Source organism: Plecotus auritus (assembly GCF_963455305.1).
Source record: "Plecotus auritus genome assembly, chromosome: 11".
Classification (NCBI taxonomy): domain Eukaryota; kingdom Metazoa; phylum Chordata; class Mammalia; order Chiroptera; family Vespertilionidae; genus Plecotus; species Plecotus auritus.
This window is the reverse complement of record NC_137777.1, coordinates 15,964,083-15,988,074: the sequence shown is the minus strand read 5'-3', so window position 1 is coordinate 15,988,074 and position 23,992 is coordinate 15,964,083. Positions and strand designations below refer to the sequence as shown.

General features: G+C 48.8%; 1 protein-coding gene across 1 annotated transcript; it reads right to left on the bottom strand.

The window, feature by feature from the left end:
* Nucleotides 1–2,318: 2,318 nt before the first annotated feature.
* On the bottom strand, nucleotides 2,319–19,245 carry DCSTAMP (dendrocyte expressed seven transmembrane protein). The gene is made up of 4 exons (XM_080646674.1): nucleotides 19,184–19,245; nucleotides 9,997–11,038; nucleotides 3,651–3,959; nucleotides 2,319–2,622 (listed from the first exon to the last, which is right to left on the bottom strand). The coding sequence occupies exons 1-4, from the start codon at nucleotides 19,219–19,221 to the stop codon at nucleotides 2,548–2,550; spliced, it is 1,464 nt and encodes a 487-aa protein (XP_080502800.1). The 5' UTR covers nucleotides 19,222–19,245; the 3' UTR covers nucleotides 2,319–2,547.
* Nucleotides 19,246–23,992: the final 4,747 nt, after the last annotated feature.

The following is a 23,992-nucleotide window of genomic DNA, read 5'->3' as shown; positions in this document are numbered from 1 at the left end:
CCGAGAGCCTGGCCATGGTTCCATAAAGGCATGGCCTGCCCAGAGCTTTTGGAATTTACCAAAAGCTACTATACAGTATGTTGTTATTTACTGTCTGAGCATCTATCTGTCTTCATGACTAGATTGGAAACATGCCAAAGACAGGGACTGTGGTTGAGCGTATGGGTATCACCAACACCTTCTCTGTGCCCTGTTCAAATGTCCGCTGTAGATGTTGGTGATGTTGTTAAGTAGGTAAGTTAGCTCATTCATAGAATTTAGAAAGGCAAAAGCATCCAGTTTCCTCACAAAATTGAGCAGTTGATTCTTTGTCTCAGTTAATATGGGGAAGATCCCTCCTCTCTAGAAGGAATAAATACAACATGAGTACAAAAATCAGACAGTGTACTCGTTTATTAATATGTACATTTGTTTCTTTAGAAAACACAATAAAACATCAGAATGTTTAAGTAAGCCAAAAATATAAATGCATAGTCACCGTCTCTGATCCTGTTTTGGTTCAAAGTTATGCCAATGACTCAGCATTTACCAGAGAATGGGCTGTGGGGCTGGTCCTGAGAGATGACAATAGTTCTTCCTGGGAAAACTCTTCCATGGCTCAGTAATCGGGGGAAACCCTCAGTGAAACAAAATTAAAATAAAGCTCTCAAAGTTTTTGAATTACGCCCACATGCTTTATGAATCATCAAGGTTAGAAGGCAGATGGTATGGATTAAGGAACATCACGTAACTCCTTTTATGGAACAACTAAGGGACTGGTGTCCCGAGGAACACACTTTGGGAATGCTGAGTCAGACATGTTTCTAGTATAGGCTCCTCCTGTTAGAGAAATTTGAAGACCTAAATCGAAAGACCTGCAGTTCTGTAAAACTTCCTGGGATGTTGGTTCTCCATCTGGCTGGCCGTTAGAATCCCCAGGAGCTTTAAGCATGCCCGTGCCCAGGCCCCGCCCCAGGCCAGCTCAATCAGGGTCTCTGAGGGCAAGATTTCTGATCTATTAAACAGGGTTGTTGTGAAACCTAAATGAGATCGTATGTGTCAAATGCCTACTGAGGGGCCTGAAAAAAAATTTGGTCTTCAAAAAAAATAAAAGTTTCTTTCTGGGGATAGTGTCAAATTCCAATTAAGAAATGTTGAAGATGCCAAAACCGGTTTGGCTCAGTGGATAGAGCGTCGGCCTGCGGACTGAAGGGTCCCGGGTTCAATTCCGGTCAAGGGCATGTACCTTGGTTGCGGGCACATCCCCAGTGGGTGGTGTGCAGGAGGCAGCTGATCGATGTTTCTCTCTCATCGATGTTTCTAGCTCTCTATCCCTCTCCCTTCCTCTCTGTAAAATATCAATAAAATATATTTAAAAAAAAAAAAGAAAAGAAATGTTGAAGACACAACAATAGAAAATCACAATTGGGCAGTCGTGGTTTGCATCTCTGGATGCTACAGCCAGAGTGGAAAGGTATGATGAGAAAGAGGATGTTTGCATGGCCTCAAAGCATTTCCCCACAATATACTGATTGGACCAGACTAAGGAACCACGACAATTAAATGCAATGTGTGAGCCTGGATTGAATTAAGGACCAGAAGGGATATTAGTGGGACAGTTGGTAAAAAAAAAATAAAAAAAATTCTATAAATCATACATTTTCAATGTTATTTACCTGGCTTTGATCATTGTACCATGGTTATAAGATGTTAATCTTGGGGGATGATGGGTGAAGGATAAATGGAACTCTACTATTTCACATATCTGAAAATTTTTCAAAATGAAAATTACAAAGAAAAAATTTAATGTTTCTTTATTTCTTCTCCATTCTGGGACTTTAGAGATACTCAGATCAATATTCCAGGAGGTTTTTCTCCTTCCTAGGTATTTAGAGTAGAGGGGAAATGGGCCTCTGTACCATAGAGTATATACTGAGTACAGTGAAAAAGAGGCCCAAGATGTGAATTTTAACAAACATTTTATACAATTTTGATAAATGTGGTCCCCAAATAAATGTGGTTAGAGGATCTGTTGGAAGAGGAAAACAAAAGAAGTCCAGGAAAGGAGGGAGTAAGAGCAGAGGTGGTGATGAGAAGAGTGAGGAGCTGCTGGAGATGGGTTTGGGAAACAGTTCTTGAATAAGGGGGCAGGAGGAAGAGGGACAGTTGTGGGGGTAGGGAATAGCTATGAATGATAATGAGAAGGGCTGAGTAGGGACAGAAAAGATTAAAGAGATGTTACTGGCATTATACATGTATGTTCACCTTAGCATTTGCTTGTGAACCTGCAGTAGAGATGTTGATTTTTTCTGTTGTTTTTTTTTTTTTTCTTCTTCTTTGAATATTGCTCTATGCTGAGATTTATCCTCAGAGGGATTAGAAAAAAAGATGACCTAACCATTTACCTGATAGACCTTGGCCCTCATGAAGAAAGGTAGTTTGCCCCCCAAACCCAGGCCCCTGAAGGACCATGACGTATAGATCTCTGATGCTGGGCGTGAGTGGTGACCACTGTCAGGGACCGAGAACTGCTGGGGAAGTGTGGCCTCGGCCTACCGTGGGGGCCTCTCATGGATTGCTTTCTCTTGCAGCATCCACTTGTTTCTTTCTAATCACTTTCAGGACCGGAAGCCAGAAATGAATCTGAAGAAACAAAAAGGTGGATGAATGAGCATTAGAGTCATTTCAAATGCCTCTGACATAAACTCCTCATCGTGGGGCTCCTGGCATCAGGAAAAATTGCAGAAGACTTTGACATGGCCAGAAAAACTTATCCTGGTGGGTTTCCTGCATCTTTCATAGTCTGTGAGCTTTTTCCTCTTGTGTACATTGTAGATAGCTGATAGCAACAACGCAAATAAATGATTCTTGTCCTGGACCTGCAAATACATCTTACCCTGTAGCGTACAATTGGTCCTCCCATTGCCCTTGGGGAAGAAATCAGTTTCGCATCTCTGAAGCAAATCCCATTTTGGTATTCCTGATGGCCTGTATATGTATGTGCTTCGAATTGGTTTGAATTTTTTTACTGTTTCCTCTTTAATTAACAACTTAAATAAAATCTTTGACAAGCGTTTATTTTATATGTATATGAAAGTCATTATGTTACCATATGTGTGTATAAACATACATGTATATCATATATATCATATATGATTATATATATATATATATACACACACACACACACACACACACATATATATATATATATATATATATATATATATATATATATATATATAAAATTCTGGAGAATGAGCACATTTTTTGGAGTTTACCAAGCTGTAGTAGAAATTTCCCTCTATGTTATTTATTTTTCCTTGACCTGGTAAAGTAACTTCTTGTTAGGCACTGTTCTTTAATAGCTATTACAAAGGGCCATCCCAATAGTCTCTCTACAATATGATTAAACATACTCACTTGAAATCAGTGTTTTGAGGACATTTTGTAGAATCCTCTAGACCAGCATTTTAAAAATCACAAAGCTAGGAGCCTTAGCCATGTGTATCTGTTCATTTCTCTCCCCCACTTCCCCCATTTTCTCTGGTGTCCCATCTATTGTTGAGAATATAACCTTAATGTGAAGTTGAAGAGTGCTTTGAAATTCCATTTTGTCCTTCAAACTCAAAATGTCCTTAATTACAGGTATACCCTCATCGTGGCCTTACCTTTGTAAGGTATAGACTCAGCTGCCTTTTTTCTTCTCCTACTGGCTGCTTTGATCTTTTCTTCAGTAGCTTTGCATGCAGGTACTGGATGCGCTCCCTCTGCACGCTTGGGTAGAAGGATGCTGACACCAGGATTTTAAGTTGCATCAGGAAGGAGGACAACAGTCCTAGCACCACTAGTATCACAAGGATAATACTGAGAGGAACCCAGGTTTTAGACAGAAGGAGCTTTGATTTAGGGATGCAGTTGGGTTCAAACAGAGCTACATTAAAGGGGGAGTCATGGATGATGTTTTGAGTTCCTTGCTCCTAAAAGGAAAGAATAAAATCATCAAGATCCATGCCATTTCATACTCATTCCTCATCTTTCTCGATGCTGCCCTGCAACACATACCATTTGTCTTAAAATAGGCAGGAAGCTTTGGCAGAAGCTTTGGTTCCTTTTGTGTGCTGGCATTGGAGAAAGGTGAAGGGGTGGGCTTTATCTATAGCTATTGCAGCGTTTTCCAAAGTGGGTTTGTGGAAATATAGGTTTCCTTGAAAGAGGGTATTAAATAATTTGGCTACTTGTCCCTTCTTGGAGAGTCACAATGCCCGTTAGACTGTTGAAGGCTCTGAGAAGAAGGCCGAGAAATCTGTTTAACTTCAGCCAGCAGTTATCCTAACATATGTGATTGCATAACCTGTTTCTATGGAGCACCTGTATCTACACCTTAGGGCATGTGGGACTAATGAAAGATGGTTTTAGCTCAGCTGGGGGTGAAGGTTTTTGGAGTGTAGCCCCTTAAGACCCAGTCATACCCTCCCATCAGACCACAAGATCACAAAGCTGTAGATGCATTAAATGATGTTCTAAGTCAACATCCTAGAGCTTGGGGGTAGGGAAGATTATTCTTAGTGTAATAATACCAAGAATAGGTTTTACCGAAAGTGGCTCTAAAATCCTATTTTTAGAGGTCTCAAAATAGGACATTTTCTTATTTCTTGGATGCTTAGGAGGGGTGCATTCCTTCCTGCTTGAAGGCAAGGGAACGAATCAGTTACCCTCAGCCAAATGACACGAGGGCAGAAGATGACATTGAGTGACCCAGCCAAGCCACCAGCAGGAGAAGAGGGTGCTGATTCAGCTCTTCCTTTTCTCTGACCCGAGAAAGTCATTTAATCTCTCGGTGGATTTGTTTTCTAATTTGGTGAAACAGGAATTAATGGACCAGATCCTGTCCGTGAATAAACTACTCCCAGTGTAAATGAAGCACTTTGGGGATGGAGCATTAACCTAACAGACTGAAGTACTTAGTCAGTGATTATCACCCCTGTACCCCAGAGTCCTGGGGCCAGGAAGAGGTAAATGACTTCTCAAAAAGAACCCAACCACACCCTGAGAACACCATGCACCTTGGACCTACTCTAATACTTGAATAGAACCTGGAAATCCCAAACCAGGGATCTCTATACAAATGTGAAGTGAAATCGGTAATTTCCCCAGTGCTGTAGCTAAGCTATGAAAGGTATTTGTGTTGCTTCTCCTTCTCTCTTATTAAGATAGTTTGCCTACAATTAAATGGAGTGATTTCTATCCCCAGAGCAAAGGCATGCACTCTTTTTAAAACTATTGAAGAAACAAACACATCGTTTGAGTCAGTGATGAGAAATCCTGCAATAAGAAAGCAGCGGGTGTTCGCTCTGGGGAGAAGTTATTTCGTCTAGGAATCTAAGCGGAGACTTTGCAGTTGGGAGTCAGGGCTTCATAAAGATTGAGTCAACATTTTTGCACAGGGTCGGTGGAAGGTAATATGGAAGACAAATGAAGTCTCTCAAAATCCCGAGCAATAGACTAAATGGTACCCTGATGCTTTAAAATGTGTTTACCACTCTTAAGTAAACAATTTGCCAAGACAGTATTGAGTAATGGACAGAGAACCTACTCTGGCATCAGACAGTCCTGAGAAGTTAATCCAGGGGTGGGCAAACTTTTTGACTCGAGGGCCACAATGGGTTCTTAAACTGGACTGGAGGGCCTGAACAAAAGCATGGATGGAGTGTTTGTGTGAACTAATATAAATTCAAAGTAAAGGAGCGGAGGGGAGAGCAAGAGAACCGGATAGAATAGCCGGATCCGGCCCGCGGGCCATAGTATGCCCAAGGCTGAATTCTAGACAAATGCTACACACATAGTAGGTGCTCAATGAGCAGCAACTATGGCTATATTTTCTTACAATGCGCACCCATCCAGCTAGCTCAATTCAGGTCATTTCCCATCCTTCTCCTTCTTTCTCCTCCCCCTCCCCCCATCTTTCTTCTTTATCTAAATTTGTATGAAAGTGGGAGAGACATATTGGTAAAACCTTGAGCTATTGTCTCTCTTCCTGCTTGACTTCTCCTTTGCAAATCTGCGGCAATGGGGGGACCAGGAGCCTCCCATGGCTTCCTGGGGTAAGGGCAGGGCACTGCCAGTCTCAGGAAGGTGCTGGCAGCATAGTGTCCCAGGCACCACAGGAGGGAGTCTGTGGGCAGCAGCCTTGTCCTAACATCTGTTCCAGTGCCCACTGTCCTGCTGTCACTGAGTGGACCTGGTGGCCTCTCCCACCAGGACGTGAGCCCGTCCATGGCAGACATCAGGGTCTACAAATCTTTGCATCCCCAGGACCCAACACCCAAGAATGTATTTGTGAGGACATTGTTCTTGGAGAGCTTCTGGGCCATTTTCCAAAGGTAGAACTTGGATATGTCCCCTCTCCCCTTCTATCTAAAATGGTGAGAACTCACAAAACAGGCATGGGTGTTGACTGAGAGAGAAATAAATGAGAGATAAGGAAAAAGAGAAAGGAGGAGAGGGAGAACTGAGAGGGGTGGCTCAGTGGTTGAGTGTCGACCTATGAGCCAGGAGGTCACGGTTCGATTCCAGGTCGGGGCACATGCCCGGGTTTCGGGCTCAGTCCCTGGTTGGGGATGTGCAAGAGGCAGCCAATCGATGATTCTCATCATTGATGTTTCTATCTCTCCCTCTCCCTTCCTCTCTGAAATCAATAAAAATATTTTAAAAAATAAAAAGAGGAACAGGAAGCAAATGGAGGGGGAGGGGAGGGCAGAAGCTCTGACTAGCCAGCCCCAGGACCAAGCCTGTCTGAAAAGCTCCATTATCCACTCTGCTGCAGATATCTGGAGCAGCAGGGTTCTCGTAATTAACTCAGTTCTTCAGGGATGCAGAGTGTTCAGAGTAATCACCTTTGAGAAGCAGCCCAGGGTGAGGAGGGCCAGGAGCCTGGACGGCCCTGCTCAGCCAGAAGTAAAGGGGTGAGAAAGTGTGGGTGCAGAAGGAGGATCCGAGCCCAGAGAGAGACATGGAAAGTGGGGCTTCAAGAAGGGTTTGCAGGTGCCCCCCCCCCCCCCGCCCCCCGCCCCCGCAAGATTTCCCCAGCATCCAGCACATGTGAAAGCAGCTGTTTGGGCTAGTGCCCTCCACCCCAGCGTGAATCTCCTCTGTCTCTCTGTCTCTCTCTCTGTCTCTCTCTCTCTCACACACGTGCACACATACACACACACATGCTACACAAGCACATGAACGCACACACTAGACACGTGCATGTCCCACCTAGCTCAGTTTCACAAACTCTGGGTTATAAAAAGGTAAGATAAGTGTCTGACAACATGCAGATCCTCTAAAATGACCCCATTGAGAAGCCTGTGTTTCAATGTGTGGCCTATGGACCACCTACTTTAAAACCCACATGAAGTGCTTGTTAAAAGTGCTCCCTTGTTTAAACAGAATCTCTGTCAACTGAGGCCTAAGGTGCTGCATTCACCCCAGGAAATTCTTTTGTTGTTGTTGTTAATCCTCCCCTCCCCCTCCACCCCCGCCAGGTATTTTTAGACAGAGTGGAAGGGAGTAGGAGAGATAGAGAAACATCGATGTGAGAGAGATACATCAATTGATTGCCTCTCACACATGCCCCGACTGAGGCCAGGGATGGAGCTTGCAACCCAGGCATGGAGCCTGCAACCCAGGCATGTGCCCTTGGGAGCAATCGAACCCAGGACCCTTCAGACTGAGGGCTGAAGCTCTGTCCACTGAGCCAAACTGGCTGGGGCACCCCAGGAAATTCTTTTTTTTTAATATCCTATATCAGTGGTTGGCAAACTGCGGTTTGCCACTCTGTTGACTAATGAGTTTGCTGACCACTGTCATATATAATAAAGAGGAATATGCAAATTGACCATCACTCCGTCACAAAGATGGCTGTACCCACAGCTGAGGCCAAGTTCCCATAATGAGCCTTAACGAGCAATCATCAGGGACCTGAGGCTACGCCCTCCCCCGCCCCCATGGGGCTTGACAGGGGACCTCAGACCACAACCCCCACCCCAGTGCCAGGCCAGGCGACCTGAGGCCACGCCCCCCGCCTGCGGGGCTTGACAGGGGACCTCAAGGTGTGCTTCCCGTCCTGGTGCTGGGCTAGGGGACCTCAGGCCATGCCCCCCACCAGGTGGGGCTTGACAAGGGACTTCAAGCAGTACCCCCCCCCCCCGGTACCAGGCCAGGGAACCTCAGACTGCACCCCCCACCTGGCAGGTCTTGACATGGGGCCTCAGGCCATGCCCCCCCACCCAGCAGGGCTTGACAGGAGACCTCAAAGTGCACCCCCAGTGCTGGGTCGGGGGAACTCAGGCACACCCCCACCCAGCGGGGCTTGACGGGGGACCTGAGGCTGTGCCCTCCTCCCGGTGCTGGGCCAGGGGACCTGAGGCTGCACTGCCCCCCCCCCCCGCCCCTGCCTGGCGGGGCTTGACGGGGGACCTCAGGCCATGACCCCACCCAGCGATCTCAGGCCGTGTCCCTCACCTGGTGGGGCTTGATGGAGGACCTCAAGGCATGCCCCCTGCCCCAGTCTGGGCTGGGGGACCTCAGGCTATGCCCCCTGTCCTGGCACCAGGCCATGGGACCTGAGGCTATGCCCTTTGCCCGGCAGGGCTTGACAAGGGTGGGACTGACTGGGTCTGGATCAATGGGGCGGTGGGGGCTGGCCGGGTCTGGGTCTCACACAATTTTGAGCCGCATGTGGGTGGGCAGGGACTTGACTCTGGGTCCCGTGGTGTGCCCCAGACTCTGACAGGAGGAAGGTTTTCATGTACATTTTACTAATTTTCTTTCATCTCTGACACTTCTATTATAGAGAAAGGGCAAATAGCAATTTAAATTATTTCCTCTAACTAATCCCCTTTTAATGTGCACAAATTTTGTGCACCAGGTCACTAGTATGTATATATATATTTTTTATTGTTGATTACAGACCCCAGGAAATTCTTAACACACTCAAGGTTGAAACCACTGGCCTAAGCTGCCTAAAAAAAGGAAAGTGCAGCTGGTTCCTTTTTTTTTCCCTAGGCACTAGCAGCAGCTGTATTTTTTGGTTAGTTAGGGGCCCTTTTTCAATGACCTTCCTCTTAAACACGACACTGATGCATTAGGATCCCTCCTATGATTGCGAAGGACTCAGGCTGCCAAGAAAAGGCAGTCTCATTCAGAGAAGGCACATGCAGTCAGCGTGCACAGCAAGTCTGCGGAGAGAGGAAGGCAGGCCCTAAATCTGACCTGTCAGGTTCATGCCAGGAATCAGCTTCCTGTTCCACCAGAGACCCCTCTTCCCACATTTCAGTGTCTCTTGACTATAGGGAGCAGAAAATGGCCCCCCAACGACATAAGATTCTAATCCCCAAATCTGTAAATGTGGTTTATTTAAGGGGAGGGGGAATTTTGCAGATGTGATCCCGTTAAGGACCTTGAGATGGAGAAATTACGCTGGATTGTCCTGGTGACCCGACGGCAACCACATGCATCCTTTGAGAAGGAGGCAGAGGGAGAGAGAGAAGGTGATGTGAAGACAGAGGGAGTGATGCAGCCACAAGCCAAGGAATGCCAACGGCCACCAGAAGCTGGAAGAAGCAAAGACTGGAATCTCCCATAGAGTCTGAAGGGCGTGTGCTCTGCCAAGGCATCTGATTTCAGCCCGAGGACACCGATTTCAGACTTCTGGTCCCCAGAACGAGAAGAGAAGAAATCTGTGTTGTTTTAGCCACTCGCTCTGTGGTGATTTGTTACAGCAGCCACAGGAAACTAACACAGTGACCCAAAATGTTCAGAATGATAGACTCTAACGCAGAGACTTCAATTTACCCAACATCTGATGGGCTCCTTCTCCATGCGAGGCACTGTGCCAGGCGCCAGAGACCCAAAGGTGGCGAGACCCAAAGGTGGCAAGACCCTGCCCTGCCTGGGAGGTTCGTGATCATTTTCAAACAGACCAGCAAAGAGCCAGGATACACCCCACCAATGCCTGTGAGCGCCTACCTCCCTGTGCAGTTTCAAGTGAACCTCCAGCGATGGCAAGTTTTGAAAGTGTCTGCTCACTGAGAAAATGAGCCGGTACAGCAGAAAGTCGATGGCTGCAAACAGCACCCAGAGGTAGAGATGGGTAAGTACGGGGAGGAAAAACAGCCCCAGGTTCTTCCTTTCTTTAGGCGTCAGCCCGAAAGACGGGATGACAACGTACTTCTTCCTCTCCTTCCTACTCAGCGGGAGGACACAGGGCCTCTGCTGATGCCTCTCCCCTTCATCAAACCGAACAAATTGTCTGGTGATGTAGATGTTTTCAAACTTCCAGCCACCAGGGTCCAGAAATCGCTTCATGAAGAGGCCGGTGCCGAGAAGCACCAGCAGGAGCCCCGCGAGGGCCAGTAGCTGCCGTCCGAGGGAGGACAGCACCTCGGTCGCCGTCACCATCTGGTACAAGACCCCCACGACTTGGCCTTTCGTGTCATTGAGCTGTGCCTCCAGGGCTTGGCTGGGACTGAAAAGAGAGACTGCCAGAGTCTGGTTCCAAGATACAAGGCCATCAAATAGACCTAGGTGAGTGGCATGGCCGTAAATCCATTGGATTGCTTCCATATACCTTTGCAAAAGTGGCAGGTGAATGGAAAAGCTCTTTGCCCTTATGTTGCAAGTCAGACTGTCCAGGAGCCCTTTAAAGTTGTGGAAGATATTTCCCACGTGTCCAAAGATGACTATCCCCGTGCCGGCGGCAATCAGGGCGTTCCTGCCTTCACGCAGGCCACAGGAGAGGAAGAAGAGGACCATGAAACACCTCACGTGCTTGGAGCAGCACAGCAGAACCCAGGCCATCACCCAGGAGATGATGAAGACTATGAACGAGGACAGAAACCAGGAGAAGGCCACCGAGAGGAGGCCCACTGAACTGAAAGCAACAAAAGAGCAAATTCCCAAATGTTGGAGGAAGTCCACCCATCCAGGGCTTCTTGGGGACACATACATCCCCCAAAGACTTAGGAAGAGATGGGTGCCCCAGTTCCAGACCCCCATGCTCGCTGTGACCCTGAAAATAAAAAAAGAGACTGGGGTCAGATGTTGCTTTTGAACATCCTCTGTCACCTTGTAAAGGGCATGGTGGTAAGGCCATAAATCTTTGCCCTTCTTCGTCCCTACACCCCTTGAAATGTGACTTTCCAGGTTCTCCCATTAAGAGATGAGAGAAATAGCCCGGCTGGCATTGCTCAGTGGATAGAGCACTGACCTGTGAACCAGGAGGTCGTGGTTTGATTCCCGGTCAGGGCACATGCCCAGGTTATGGGCTTGATTCCCAGTGTGGGCGTGCAGGAAGCAGTCAATCAATGATTCTCTCTCATCATTGATGTTTCTCCCTCTCCCTCTCCCTTCCTCTCTGAAATCAATAAAAAAAAAATACTTAAAAAAAAAAAAAAGAGGTGAGAGAAATAGAATCCATCAAGAAATGGTGGGCTCCATTTCTCTGAGCCTTGAGCTTGGGATGACTTGTGACATCGTTGGCCAATCGAATGTGAGGAAAGTGACGGTGTGCCAATCTCGAGTCCTGCCTTCCTCTTAGAACCCTGCCACTAACTTTTTGACAAGTCCAGGTGTGTTAGCCTATTGCTGTTGTGGCAAGTTACCACCAACTTAGTGGCTTATAGAAACACATATTTATTCTCTTTCAGTTCTAGAGGTCAGAAGTCTAAACTGGGTTCAGAGGGTTCTAGGGCAGGATCCATTTCTTTGCCTTTTCCAGCTGGTAGGGGCTGCCTGCATTCCTGGGCTCGTGGACTCTCCTGCATCTCAAAGCTAGCAATGCTGCATCTTCTTTATTCTGACCTCTACTTCCCCCTTTTATCTTCTCTCTTTGACTCTAATCCTCCTGCCTTCCTCTCATAAGGTTCCCTGTGATGATTCTGGGCCCACCCAGATAACGCAGGAAAATCTCCCATCTCAAGATCCTTAAGGTAAGCACACATCTAGAGTCCCTTTGATCATGGAAGGTAACATTTTCACAGGTTCTGGGCATCCAGACACAGACATCCTTGGGGAGGGGCATTATTCAATTTGTCTTATACGGGTTGGGCTGCTGGATAACGAGGGACACATGACCCATCTATTGCATCAACTCAGCCAATAGGTAGCTAACTGCCAAACCACCCTAGACCAGCCAGTCCCCAGCCAGTCCTCCAGCTGATGACAGAAACATGTACAATAATAAATGCTAATTTATTTTAAGCTACTAAATTCTGTGCTGCTTGGTTTGCCAGTGCTTGTTACTCGATAAAAGCAGCAGTACTGTATCATAGGTCTTAAAGGCTGAAACAAAGCCTAGGCCGATGGACAGGCTGAAATCAATAAACGGCACGGTGAATGGTCCCTTTTTGATAGTCATCTGTTTTCTTGTGCTCTCACTTTACAGACCAGAAAGCATATCAAGGGCATCTTCAATGTGGGTTTGGACTGAGGCCACTGTATCTCCGCTCTGTACCATTGAGTCCCCCCCTCCGGCCCCTACCGCTGAGCACAGTTCTCTCCCGAGACTCTTACAAGGGAAACAAGAAGATTTTGTCACTGAGTTAATTATCTTTTCCCCAAGATCTGGCATAATTAAAGTGAAGGTGCGACGGGGCTGCTACCACCCTGTCAATCATGCAGATTTAGGTCTGTGATAAACCTGGGCTCACTTGGAACTATACAAAATCAATTAGAGATGTTTCTTTCTTGATTGACATAAATTATCTAATGAGCATCAATGTGCATTATACCATATGTGTGGGATTTGAATGAAGACACTGATCAATTTTAAAACACTCTCAAATAAATAGATAAATAAATAAATAAATAAATAAATAAATAAATAAATAAATAAATAAATCTCTTCTCCCAGGAAATAGGATGGGGCTGCATTTATGGAGAATCTCAATAAGTCTGAGCCAATGACTTCCACTCAGAGTGTGAGAGAGGCATCCCGGCATTGGCTAGAGGGCGTGAACTGAGCCCCCTGAGGTGAGGAAATGATTCCCTGTCTGGGTTCAGGCTAAATGGGGGTAATGGAGGGCAGAAAGGAGATGGGGAAAGAGGCAGGTTAGAAACAAACCTGGGGCAATTTCTCCAGCCAGAACCTAGAGGGCTTGCAGCTCCAGTCACTTCATCTGAATGGAAGTGCTCAGCACAGAAGAGAGGTATGGGGAGAAAGTGAGTGTTGAAGAAAGGTCATCACCACGTGGAACTGGCCTTATCAGAGATTCAAGATGCTCCAAGAGAATGATCTTACTTTATCGGGAGGAAAGGAATTGGAACAGTCATTAGAATGGGGACCAGCAAAGGCAGGCAGTTCTTTTTTCCTAAAAGCTTGCTTCCATCCAATTGGGGTTGGTGTGAAGGTTGGCAGTGTTCCATGCACCCGTCCCCTCCCAGACCTCTCTGACCCTGAACTCGCTGATGGGTCCCTGTTCTCCTGACTCTTGCCCAGCATCACTGGTCCAAGCGAGACCTGCTTCACTGCATGTGCAGGAGGACCCCAGCAGTCAGCAATGAGCGGGGCAGGGCAGGGCTACCCACACCAGAGCAGGTGGGGAGGGGCTGCCTCTCCTCCTAGGTGTGTCCCTGTTCTCTGTCCTGGCTTTGGATTTGCCCCGAACCATGATTTGACTGACACACTAATAGGTGTCACTTGCCTCTTGTGTCCTAGGCACCTTACCTACAGCAACTGCCTGCAGCCTCTGGAGACAGGTGCTCACACAGGGACACTGAGGCTGAGCGTGCTCCCTGAAATGTGTCAGCGGGCCCACACAGAGTGGGTGGCCGAGCTGGATTCAGACCAGATCTCTCTGACTCCTGGCCAGCTCCCTGTCCCCTGCATCGTGCCCGGATTCCAAGACTCGGTTATGTGACAGGATGCTCAGCTCACTGCGTACCTGCTGCAAACACATCCCACAACCGATCTGTGGGTCACAGCCCCACCTCTGTCTGCTCATTGTCTTCTCTCTCATCAACATAGTTGGCTCTGTAAGGATGTGTCTCAAATCAGCAGCCTTTTCTCTAAAGCAAATCTCAAGTCCAGTCCCAGCTGTTTCATTTTTCTCTCTTACCCCTTAGGAGGCACCATTTTGCTTGCTTCCTAAAAAATTAATAATGTACAACTTTGGATTCTTTTTTTTTCCTTCTTTTGTACAGTGTGTTTTTAATACAGATATTTCTCTGAAAGTAAGAAACAGATAAATGGACACGTTAAAATGTGAACACTCAGCAATAAAATCTAATACCAATTAAATAAGATAGATGACTGCAATTTTGTCCTGCAAGAGGCACATGTTGTCTTAAGCAACAGCTCTAGCATCATCCCCTTTGTTTTTGTGCTGAAAACAGCATGGCACCAAAAGACACCAACATGGATGTCTTGCGTGTCCCTTCAGATGCCTGCAGGCGGCTCCCTCTGGCTCCTGCGCAGACGCAGTCACCCTGTTGCTCATCGTCTTTCTCCACACAGCCCAGTTCTCCCCTCTCCCGCTAATCAGGGAACCAGGGTTTGGACAAGGTGGTTCTTTCTTTCTCAACGACGTTTTCAAGCAGATCCCCAGATTCCTAATTTTTTTTTTTTTGGGGGGGGGGGGGGGTCCGAAGGTCTAGCGTGGCAGCTGAGAGTCCGCATTCCTAACAAGCTACCCGACATGGGTGGGGGGGGGGGATGCTGCTCAGCAGGGACCAGCCCAGGACAGCAGCTCTGGTACCAGCTCTGTCCCCTCACACTTCCTGAACCAGGGCAATGTTCTAGGTCTGTGCCGTGCAGAAGGGGGGCCACTAACCACTCGTAACGACTGAGCACTCGACACAGGGCTAGTGCAGCTGAGGAAGTGACTTTTTAACTCTCTAGTTTTAATTAAATGTCATGTAAGCCGTCTCCTGTGGCTGAGGACGGACACCTGGCCGGCTGGTTTCCACCGGTGAGGAAGTAAAACAGGCTAAGGGACTGACCCAGCTGTCCTGGAATTGGAGGCGAGCTGGGACTGAGCCCCTAGTTCTGCACCATCAGTGACACACTTCCCAACACATCAGCGTCTCATGGCCAACTTTTCATGAGCCCCATTTAAAAATCCTTAACAGGGTTCCCGAGCTAATGGAGCATAATTTCCCACACAACAAATCCGCTTTCCGGTTCCACAAAATACATAAGTGGAGAAGTGAACAACCTGTAGCCTGTGCCTCTGTCCAAGAATTAGTTCAAGAGTAATCATCATAGACCAGGGGTGGGCAAACTTTTTGACTCGAGGGCCACAATGGGTTCTTAAACTGGACCGGAGGGCCGGAACAAAAGCATGGATGGAGTGTTTGTGTGAACTAATATAAATTCAAAGTAAAGGAGCGGAGGGGAGAGCAAGAGAACCAGATAGAACAGCCGGATCCGGCCCGCGGGCCGTAGTTTGCCCACGGCTGTCATAGACAGTTAGCAAGTTGTTGACTGAGTGCCTGGCCACCGTGTTAATGTCTGATACACATATTGTTAATCTTCAGACACTCTGTACTATATCTAAATATTTTAGACTAGAGGCCTGGTGCACAAAATTTGTGCATGGGGGGGTCCCTCAGCCCAGCCTGCAGCCTCTCCAATCTGGGATGGGATTGGGCCTAAACCGGCACTTGGACATCCCTCTCACAATCTGAGACTGCTGGCTCCTAACCACTTGCCTGCCTGCCTGCCTGCCTGATTGCCCCTAACCACTCTGCCTGCCAGCCTGATAGCCCCCTAACTTCTCCCTGCGGCATGATCATTCCCAACCATCCTCCCCTGCTGACCTGATCGCCCCCAACTGCCTTCCTCTGTGGGGCTGAGGGGACTGGGTGACTCTGGCTCAACGAAGCAAGGCTGAGGGGACTGGGGGACTGAGGCTGAATGAGGCAGGGCTGAGGGGACTGGGCGCCACCATTTTGTGGCTGTGGGTGCCGCCATCTCATGAAGGCGTGATGCTCAATTAGCATATTCCCTTTTTATTAGATAGGATAAGGAAAGTGAGGCTCAAAGAGGTTAAGGAACTTGCCTAAGGTCACACAGACTAAGTGGAAGAGCCAGGATTCTAACCCATGTTTAAGTGACACTGAAGGTTCAAGACAGGCAGCTTCTCAGACCCTCTTTAACGTGATCTTCAAAGAGGAGCTTCTAAATTTGGTTGAAACACATTCCCAGAATCCCAGTCACGCATGCATCCTGAAATGGGGATGCAGCAATGCCGGCAGAAGCTCTCCCTTCACTGTCATCTGCATCCGGTGCCCTCCACCTCCCCTGCCAGCCCACTTCCTGAGCCCTCCAGCTGGCTGCAGGTCTCCATCCTGGGGTCAGGCCCACCCTGGTCTGAGTCCAGGCTGCAGAGCCTTCTTCTTAACCGAGCCATCTGTCCCAGGGCCCGGGGATGGGAGGTGCCTTCAAGGTTGGCCCCAACTCTGTTGAGCCCTTCCCGTACTGAAATACCAGGGGAATTTGGGCAGCACTAAACAGCGCAGGTGCCTGCAGGGGTCACTCAGATGCCTTGGAGCGAAGGACATCAGGAGACAGATATTTTGGGGGGTGAGGATTATGAGGCGATGGGCAGTGGACAGCCTGGGCCCCAGTGTAAGCTCCAGGAGCAGCGGCCCCCTGCCAGCAAATCTTCGTCCAGGCTGTACAGAGACAAGGTTGTATAGTTGCCAGATTTTCTGATTTATTTTTTTCAAGAAAAGCTGAAATCTAGATTTCTTTGGGTGACATCTGATTTTTTTTTTTTTTTAAATAGGCTCAAATTATTTTTAAACACTCTGGTTGATTGTCTCCACTGGTAGCCACTTTGCAACCCGTGGTCTTTGGGGAATCCTCACATTACTTCGTCTTCTCTCTGCCTTGCCTCCCTCTGCACCTTATCCTTCCCCTTCTCCACTGATCTGAATTACCTCCCCCTCTTTTGCCCCTGGGACGTTATAAAATCACGCTGCAGGCCAGTTTCCAGGCTCATGCATAAAGCTTTTTCTCTATGCCTTGGGAATATTTATTTTTGCCCCAAAAGCTCTGATTCTATTTTATTCCCTTCCCTTGTGCTACTGGATTGAGGCCCTCCCTCCCTCTCCATTGCTTCTTCCAGCAGCTTCTGAAAGGCTCACCTGGTCCCTTTAACCTGCAGTTTCTCTTTATGTTGCCTCCATTGCCAATAACGTTTTTTGCCCGACTCAACATCCTTGTCTCCTGTGTATCGAATACCTGCTTCTTGCTTTTACCAACAGCGTATCCCAGAGTAATTGCCACTTTCCTGCCTTGATCTCTAACCTGCACTTTGCACCACACAGCAGTCGGGGGGAACCACGCCGGAGTCCGCAGGAGAGTATCACAAGCTGAGGCCCGTCTCCCTCTCACGGGGTGAAGGCTATTCTGTGTGGCTGAGCGCAAGGGAACAAGGGAAGGGACAGGGCTGGTGATGAGGAGCCATGCGGAACCTCGCAGCCTGTGCCTCCAGCCTGAGTGCACACTTATCTGCTTTCACGTGGAGCTGAGCTGTTGCCATGGGAAACAGAAGTGGCCAAGCTTCTCCACCAAGCCTGCACATGCTAGCAGACAGCAGCTGTGAGGTGCATGCACAAGCTGGGAGGTGCATACACAGTGGGTTCGAGTGTTTTCCCCCGGGGCGCGATGTCAGTGGCAGCAACAAAAGCCCAGGCATGGAGGGCATGGGCTCCCGGCCACCACGCCCACCCCCAAAGTCACCCGCGTTGTTAGGGAGTCAAGGGCACCAACATTCCCGAGCACCGTCCTTTGAGCACCCATCAACCCTCCAGGTGCAAAGAACCCGTCCTTGCCTCACATACGAGGCCCTGTCAGCAGCCGTTGCGCGTGGGCCCTGAAATAACACTCAGGACCTCTGAGTGAACGGCGCACCCCGAGCCTCTAGGCTGGGGGATGTTGAGGATGCACATCACCGGGCTGCTCCAGCGCTGGCCAGCCGCAAGGACCTGGAGAGGAGGACCCTGGGAGCTGCCCTAATGCTCCCCCTGCCGACTGGAGGAGCGCTCGCCTTGGCCGACATCCCGAAATTTCCACGAAATGAGACCAACTCCTTCTGACCCTGCGCCCATGCAGAAGCCATTGGCTTATGCTCAGCAAGCCCAGATAGTCTGCAGACACCCTGGGGAGAATACACCCAGACGGGCACACCCTCTACTCTTGAGGTGCTCCTAAGCCTGCTCTGCTGAGCCCCTGTGGGAGCCTCGTCTGCACCCACCAGCCTCTCTCACTGTCTACGGGGCTTGATGCGAATCATTGTAAGGGAAAGGTGGACAAAGGACAGCGTGGAATAGAAAAAGGGCATCGGCAGGGAGACCTGTGGTCTAGTCTGCCTTCCCCCAGAGCGGGCTGTGTGACCTTGGCCAGGTCACTTCACCTCTCCAGACCTCAGCCCCCTTGGGCTGGCCCGGTTCTAAGGTTCCTGCTGCCCAACAGTCTCTGAAATAAAGGAACGGAGAGCGGCAGAGCTGGCCCTGGGTGCTGGCATTTCACAGCAGCCCCACGCCTGTAACTGGGGCAAAAGAAGAATAAAGCGTTTCTTGTCCTTTTCTCTCATTTTTTTTTTTTAATTTCTTGCAAACTTATTTGATTGTGAACATACTGTTCTCTCAGCCTGCCAAAATAGCTCGAGCAGGCGCCCGTTTGAGGCGGAATGAATCCCTCAGAACTTGGTTTTAATCATCCTTGCCTTGAGAAAGCCAGCAAGTGCCCGCCTCTGTGAAAGCAACCTTCACACAAGAAAGGAAAGATTAATGAAAGCTACCGGGTAAACAGAACGTTCACGGAACAGTTCAGTCCATCATGTGCCCGGCGCGGGGTGCTGTCCGAGACACGCAGCCCCGGCCCCACCACCGCCCCCACCACCTCCCCACCCGAGGCTGGGCCAACAGCGATTACTTCCCCCAAAGACTGGGGAGACGCTTAAGTCACCACAAACTACTCTGTCAAGACAAGCTCTTCCCCGAAATGAGGGTATTCAGATCCCCCAGCCAGCATTACAAAGACTTTCTGATCATTTTGCAGGCAGGGAAGCTGTCCGGGGCAGAGGAGGGGGATTAAAATATCCTCTGGCCTCAATTGTTTATTCTGATTTACTAATATTTAACTTTTTCTTGGCGGGGGAGGGGGGGAGGCAATTTCAAAATAAGATTATTCTGAAAGTTTACTTACAGGTTCCTCACGGGCTCTTCTCTATCTGTCCTTCCCATGGGCTATGCGTGTTGATATAGGACAGGAAAAAAAGGAACCAGAATGACAAGAGGGTCACAACACCGTGAATCAACTGCTTTATTGCTCACACAGAGTGACTAGGTCATTTCATATTGTCAGAGGGGAGAACTGATGCAAAGGAACTGATTTCTTTCTGGTATTTTCCTCAAACTATACATGATAGACGATATTGAAATGGGACGTTTTCAAACACGAGGAGTATATTATGAAAACATGGATGGTCGGTCTCCTGCCCTCTTTTCACTCTCACGCTCCCCACGCCCCGCAGTGGGGCAGAGCCAGCCATCACAGTCCTCACTGCATCCGCAGTCGGAGAGGCAGACTGCATGAAGGCACCACCTCTGCAGCGATGAGCCCAGGCTGGTGTCAAGTCTGTCATGCCTCCCAATCTCGCATGGGACTCACCATCCTACGAACTGAGCTGCAAGGCAGGAGGACCCGCTTGTGTGGTTTCAGGGAACTAGGAAAGTCTAGTTCCACAAAAATGGCTCTTCCCCTTTGGATGGAGACCCACACTATAGCCGCAAGAGCTTTTCATCTTAAAATTCGTGGATTCCTGACAAAATGCCAATATCCCCGAGAAGGGTTGATATAAAGAAAAATATAAAATAAGTAATTGTATAGATGGGACCTTGAAAGCTCAAGTCAAACATCATGGTGAAGATACGTAAATATGTGAGGTTTAGGAGACACAGCTATCCATCAATAAACAATAGGAATCCAGTGATGGTTGTAGGCAAATTAACTTTACAAGAGAATCAGTGAGCATCACCGGAGGGGACTGAGTACAGGGGCAGGAAGCTGAGCTGGGAGATAGGACCTGAGTATTGGTCAGGGTTCTCCAGAGAAACAGAACCACGGAAGAGCTGATATTGCAACTTGAATCCAAAGGTGGACAGCAGGCAGAATTCCCTTTTCCTCCGGAGACCTCAGTCCTTTTTCTCTTAAGGACTTCAGCTGATTGCAGGAGGTCCACCCGTGGTACAGAGGGTAACCTGCTCCACTCAAAGTCTTCTGAGTAAATGAAGAGCATGGAGGTTCGTAGGGAATGTGACTGGAGCAGTAAGGTCCCAGACAGATGTCCAGGCAATATTCAACCTGTGACCAGCCAGGACCACGGGCCTGGGCTTAGAAGAAGATCTGAGGTGTAAAGACAGCTGAGCATTAGCCAGACGGGGGCCTAAAGCACAGCATCCAGGGCATTTCTGTTGAATTCAGTTGCAAATGGAAACTATGAAAGCAAATGGATTTTCAGAGGGAGACAGCGTGGAGAGAGAAGGGCAGAAGAGAGAACCTCGGTGTATTGTGTACAGGGCCACGGGGTGCCTTCCTGACACTCACAAGGTCAGGGTGGCTGCTGAGTCATGGAGCTCACAGAACACTCAGGGAAGGCTCAGGAGCACAGCTGCCTCCTGGAGACAGGGAGGAGCCTCTAATGTGTGTGTGTGTGTGTGTGTCTGTGGCGGGTGGAGGTGGGGAGGAGGTAGGCAGGGAGGCATTTCAGACAGAGGAAATAGCACATGCAAATCCATGGAGACCACCAAGACAGTTGCAAAAGTCTGGATGTGACTGAAGTGTAAGGTGTGGGGCAAGTGATCACAGATGATGCGGGCAAGCCTGCTGGGGCCACACCCCTAACCGCCCTGCACACCGGGAGGCTGGTTTAGTCCTGAAGGGGAAGAGAGTCTTTGAAACATGTGTTTTCATTGAAACAAGAAGGTCCAGGCTACAGTGTAGATGCCCCACTGGGTAATCCAGATGCAATGCTGGGGTCCCGGGAAAAAGAAGAGTCGGGGAGTGGAGAATTGAGGGCCGGTTGGAGAGTGGGAAGAAGAATGGGGCCCGGGAAATGGCCTTAGACTTTTTTTTTAAAATATATTTTATTGATTTTTTATGGAGAGAAAGGGAGAGGGATAGAGAGTTAGAAACATCGATGAGAGAGAAACATCAATCAGCTGCCTCCTGCACACCACCCCCCACTGGAGATATGCCCTCCACCAAGGTACATGCTCTTGACCCGGAATCGAACCCGGGACCCTTCAGTCCGCAGGTCGACACTCTATCCACTGAGCCAAACCGGTTAGGGCTGGTCTTAGACTTGGGTGGTTAGGTCACTGGTGCTCTTGAAAGAGCCATTTCGGTAGGGGGCTGGGAGTGAACCAGAAGCAAGAGGGGAAGGGCAAGTCAACAGATACCTTGTAGTAATGCTGGGGGTGGAAATGGAGATAAAGACGGCAATAGTAGAGAAGCAAGGGTTTTGGTTTTTGGAAGAACAGAAAATTGCCTATGAGCCTCACAAAGGAGAAGGGACAGAAGAGGAGGTAGGCGAGGAGAGAAGAAAAGCTGCCGAGGATGTTCTCAGCTCTCTCGGAGAGGAGAGGGAGCCTTCAAAAAGAAGGGAGGGGCGACAGAGGATGTGGTTCCAGGAGAGTAACTCTGTGAGCAGCTGCTAGAAGCAGCCCTGGGGGCAAGGAGGCCCCCAGCACCCAGGGGCCACCGGGGGTGCCAGCGAGTACGGGTTTTAAAAGCCCCACGCTTTGGAGTGGGAGAAAGTGGCTAATTGGGTTCAGACCTTGGAGACTTCAAAAAGTGGGCGCAGGTTAATGTCAAGAGGCTGGGGTGTCAGCAGGGCAGGTAAGCTTCAGCTGTTGCTGCAAGGTTTCTTTCCTGGCTTCCGGTGACTTGGAGAATGGAAACGCGGTCCTCAGCCGGGAATTTTCACCTGATCCAGCTCCAGTGTTCCTTAATGGCTTTGAAAACCTGCAGTTAGTGGGCTGGACTCGGAGAGAGTCTTCCGAACAGCAGTGGTGGAGAGGGTCTGATATGCAGGAACCATCCTGATCCTAATGCCAGGGCCCGGTGGCCACCAGCCAACTGAAGTTGGGGCCTGAACCTCCAGGGCGTCTCTGGGATGCTGCCTGAGGTGGACAGCCATGCTGACATTTTACCGCAGAAGTGAGTTACGATTTGATGAGTAAGGAAGCATGGCTAATGCAAGGCTCACTCCTGACTGTGACTCATCCAGCCCAGGGATCCCACTGGAGAACTGAGGGTGTTTGTGAGGCTGCAAGGCCTGGCCTGGACATTTAGTAGCTTTTAACCCCTTAATCATTATTGTAATGTTTTATGAACAACCTATTAGAGGTAATAAACTTCATTCATATGTTGAAGGAACAATGCGAGAATTCTGGGCCGTCTCTACTCTAAGATTCTTTCCTGTTAATTGCAGGGTGACATTCCCAGGTCTACTTTTCTCAGATCCTCCAAGTTACAGACCTTGGCCACTTCCATTTCAACAGGAAGGCTTCCAGTGCTTCCCCCTCCCTTCTCTACTGAAGCCACTTCTCTCCCCATCCCCACCCCGCCCCTTGCCTTTTTGTCCTTTCTGGGACCTTGTCTAGCTCCATCAGCTTTGTCTCCTGTTCAAGTCTATTTTTCAAACAAAACTATGCACCAGGCCTGGGCAAGATCCCAGGATTCCCCTGATAGCAGATGCGTGACCCCAGAAGCCCATGTCTGGCTGTTAAGACAGATGCACATGTAAGGGGGTCTACACCCAGGAACGAAGAAGTTATCTAGAAAGGTTTGTGCAAACATTGAACCCTTTCAGGGGTAGAGGATAGAGTGAGGGAGAACCGGAGAGAAGAGGGTGGGTGAGGCCAAGTTCATTGGCTGGAGAAACTGGGAGGGGAATGAGTAAAGCCACAGGGTCCTAGAAGTGCCAGGGTCTGGCCCAGGTAAATGCTCTTCCCACCTTCTCCCCAGCCTTCCTTGCAATCAGACCACGGGTATGTGGTTCAACCCTAACCAATGGGAAACAAAGGGAAGTCTTTGAGGAAGTTTTTAGCCTTCTTAAAAAGGCACTCATAGGACAAAATAAGTTCATCTTCATTATACCGGATTGTGCCTGCCTGCGACTTTTAGAAGAGCTGCAATCACTTTTGTAACGTGAGGGAAGACAGAGGCAAAATATGGGAAGCATCTGGGTCCTCAGCGGCATCTGTGGCCAGTGAACAAATCCTCTTCCCTCTGGCCCCAGACACCTGGTATGAGAGACAGTAAATGTCCCAATTGCTCAGCCACTTTTAAAAAGTAAACCTTGTTTTCTTCTTTTTCTTATGCCAAGGGTGAACCTGAGTGGGGGCGGCTGAAAGGCTTAGAAAAGACAGACAAGAGAATGAAAGCTGGGTCTGGGTGGGACGCTGCTCCCTGAGAGACAGCGCTGACGCCCACAAGCCGAGTCTTTATTTTATAGCCGATGCCACGAGGCAAAGTAAGGGCGTGGCCAAGATGTTTACAGCATTCTCGTGGGTTTCGATCCTACTCAACTACATGCACCTGATCAAGCTTTGTTTCCTTGCAGCCTATATCACTTAGGCACGTGGGGCCACGTGTTCGGACCATAGGTTCAAGCTTACCACTACAGCTGTTGGCTATAATTGTGCGGGGAGGGCTCTGCCCTCCAAGCTGGGATTTACACGTGGCCACGAGAGGACTGTGCCCTCTCATTAGTCCAAGGCTTGAACCTGTCCAAACACTGTAGCCACGCCCCACATTTCTTTCTTTCTTTTTTTTTTTTTTAGTACTCACCCAAGAATATTTTTTCATTGATTTTTAGAGAGTGGAAAAGAGAGGGAAAGACAGAGAGAAATATCAATGTGAGAGAAACACATTGATTGATTGCCTCCTGCACGAGCCCCGACTGGGCCAGGGCGGAGCCTGCAACTGAGGTACGTGCTTGTGCCCTTG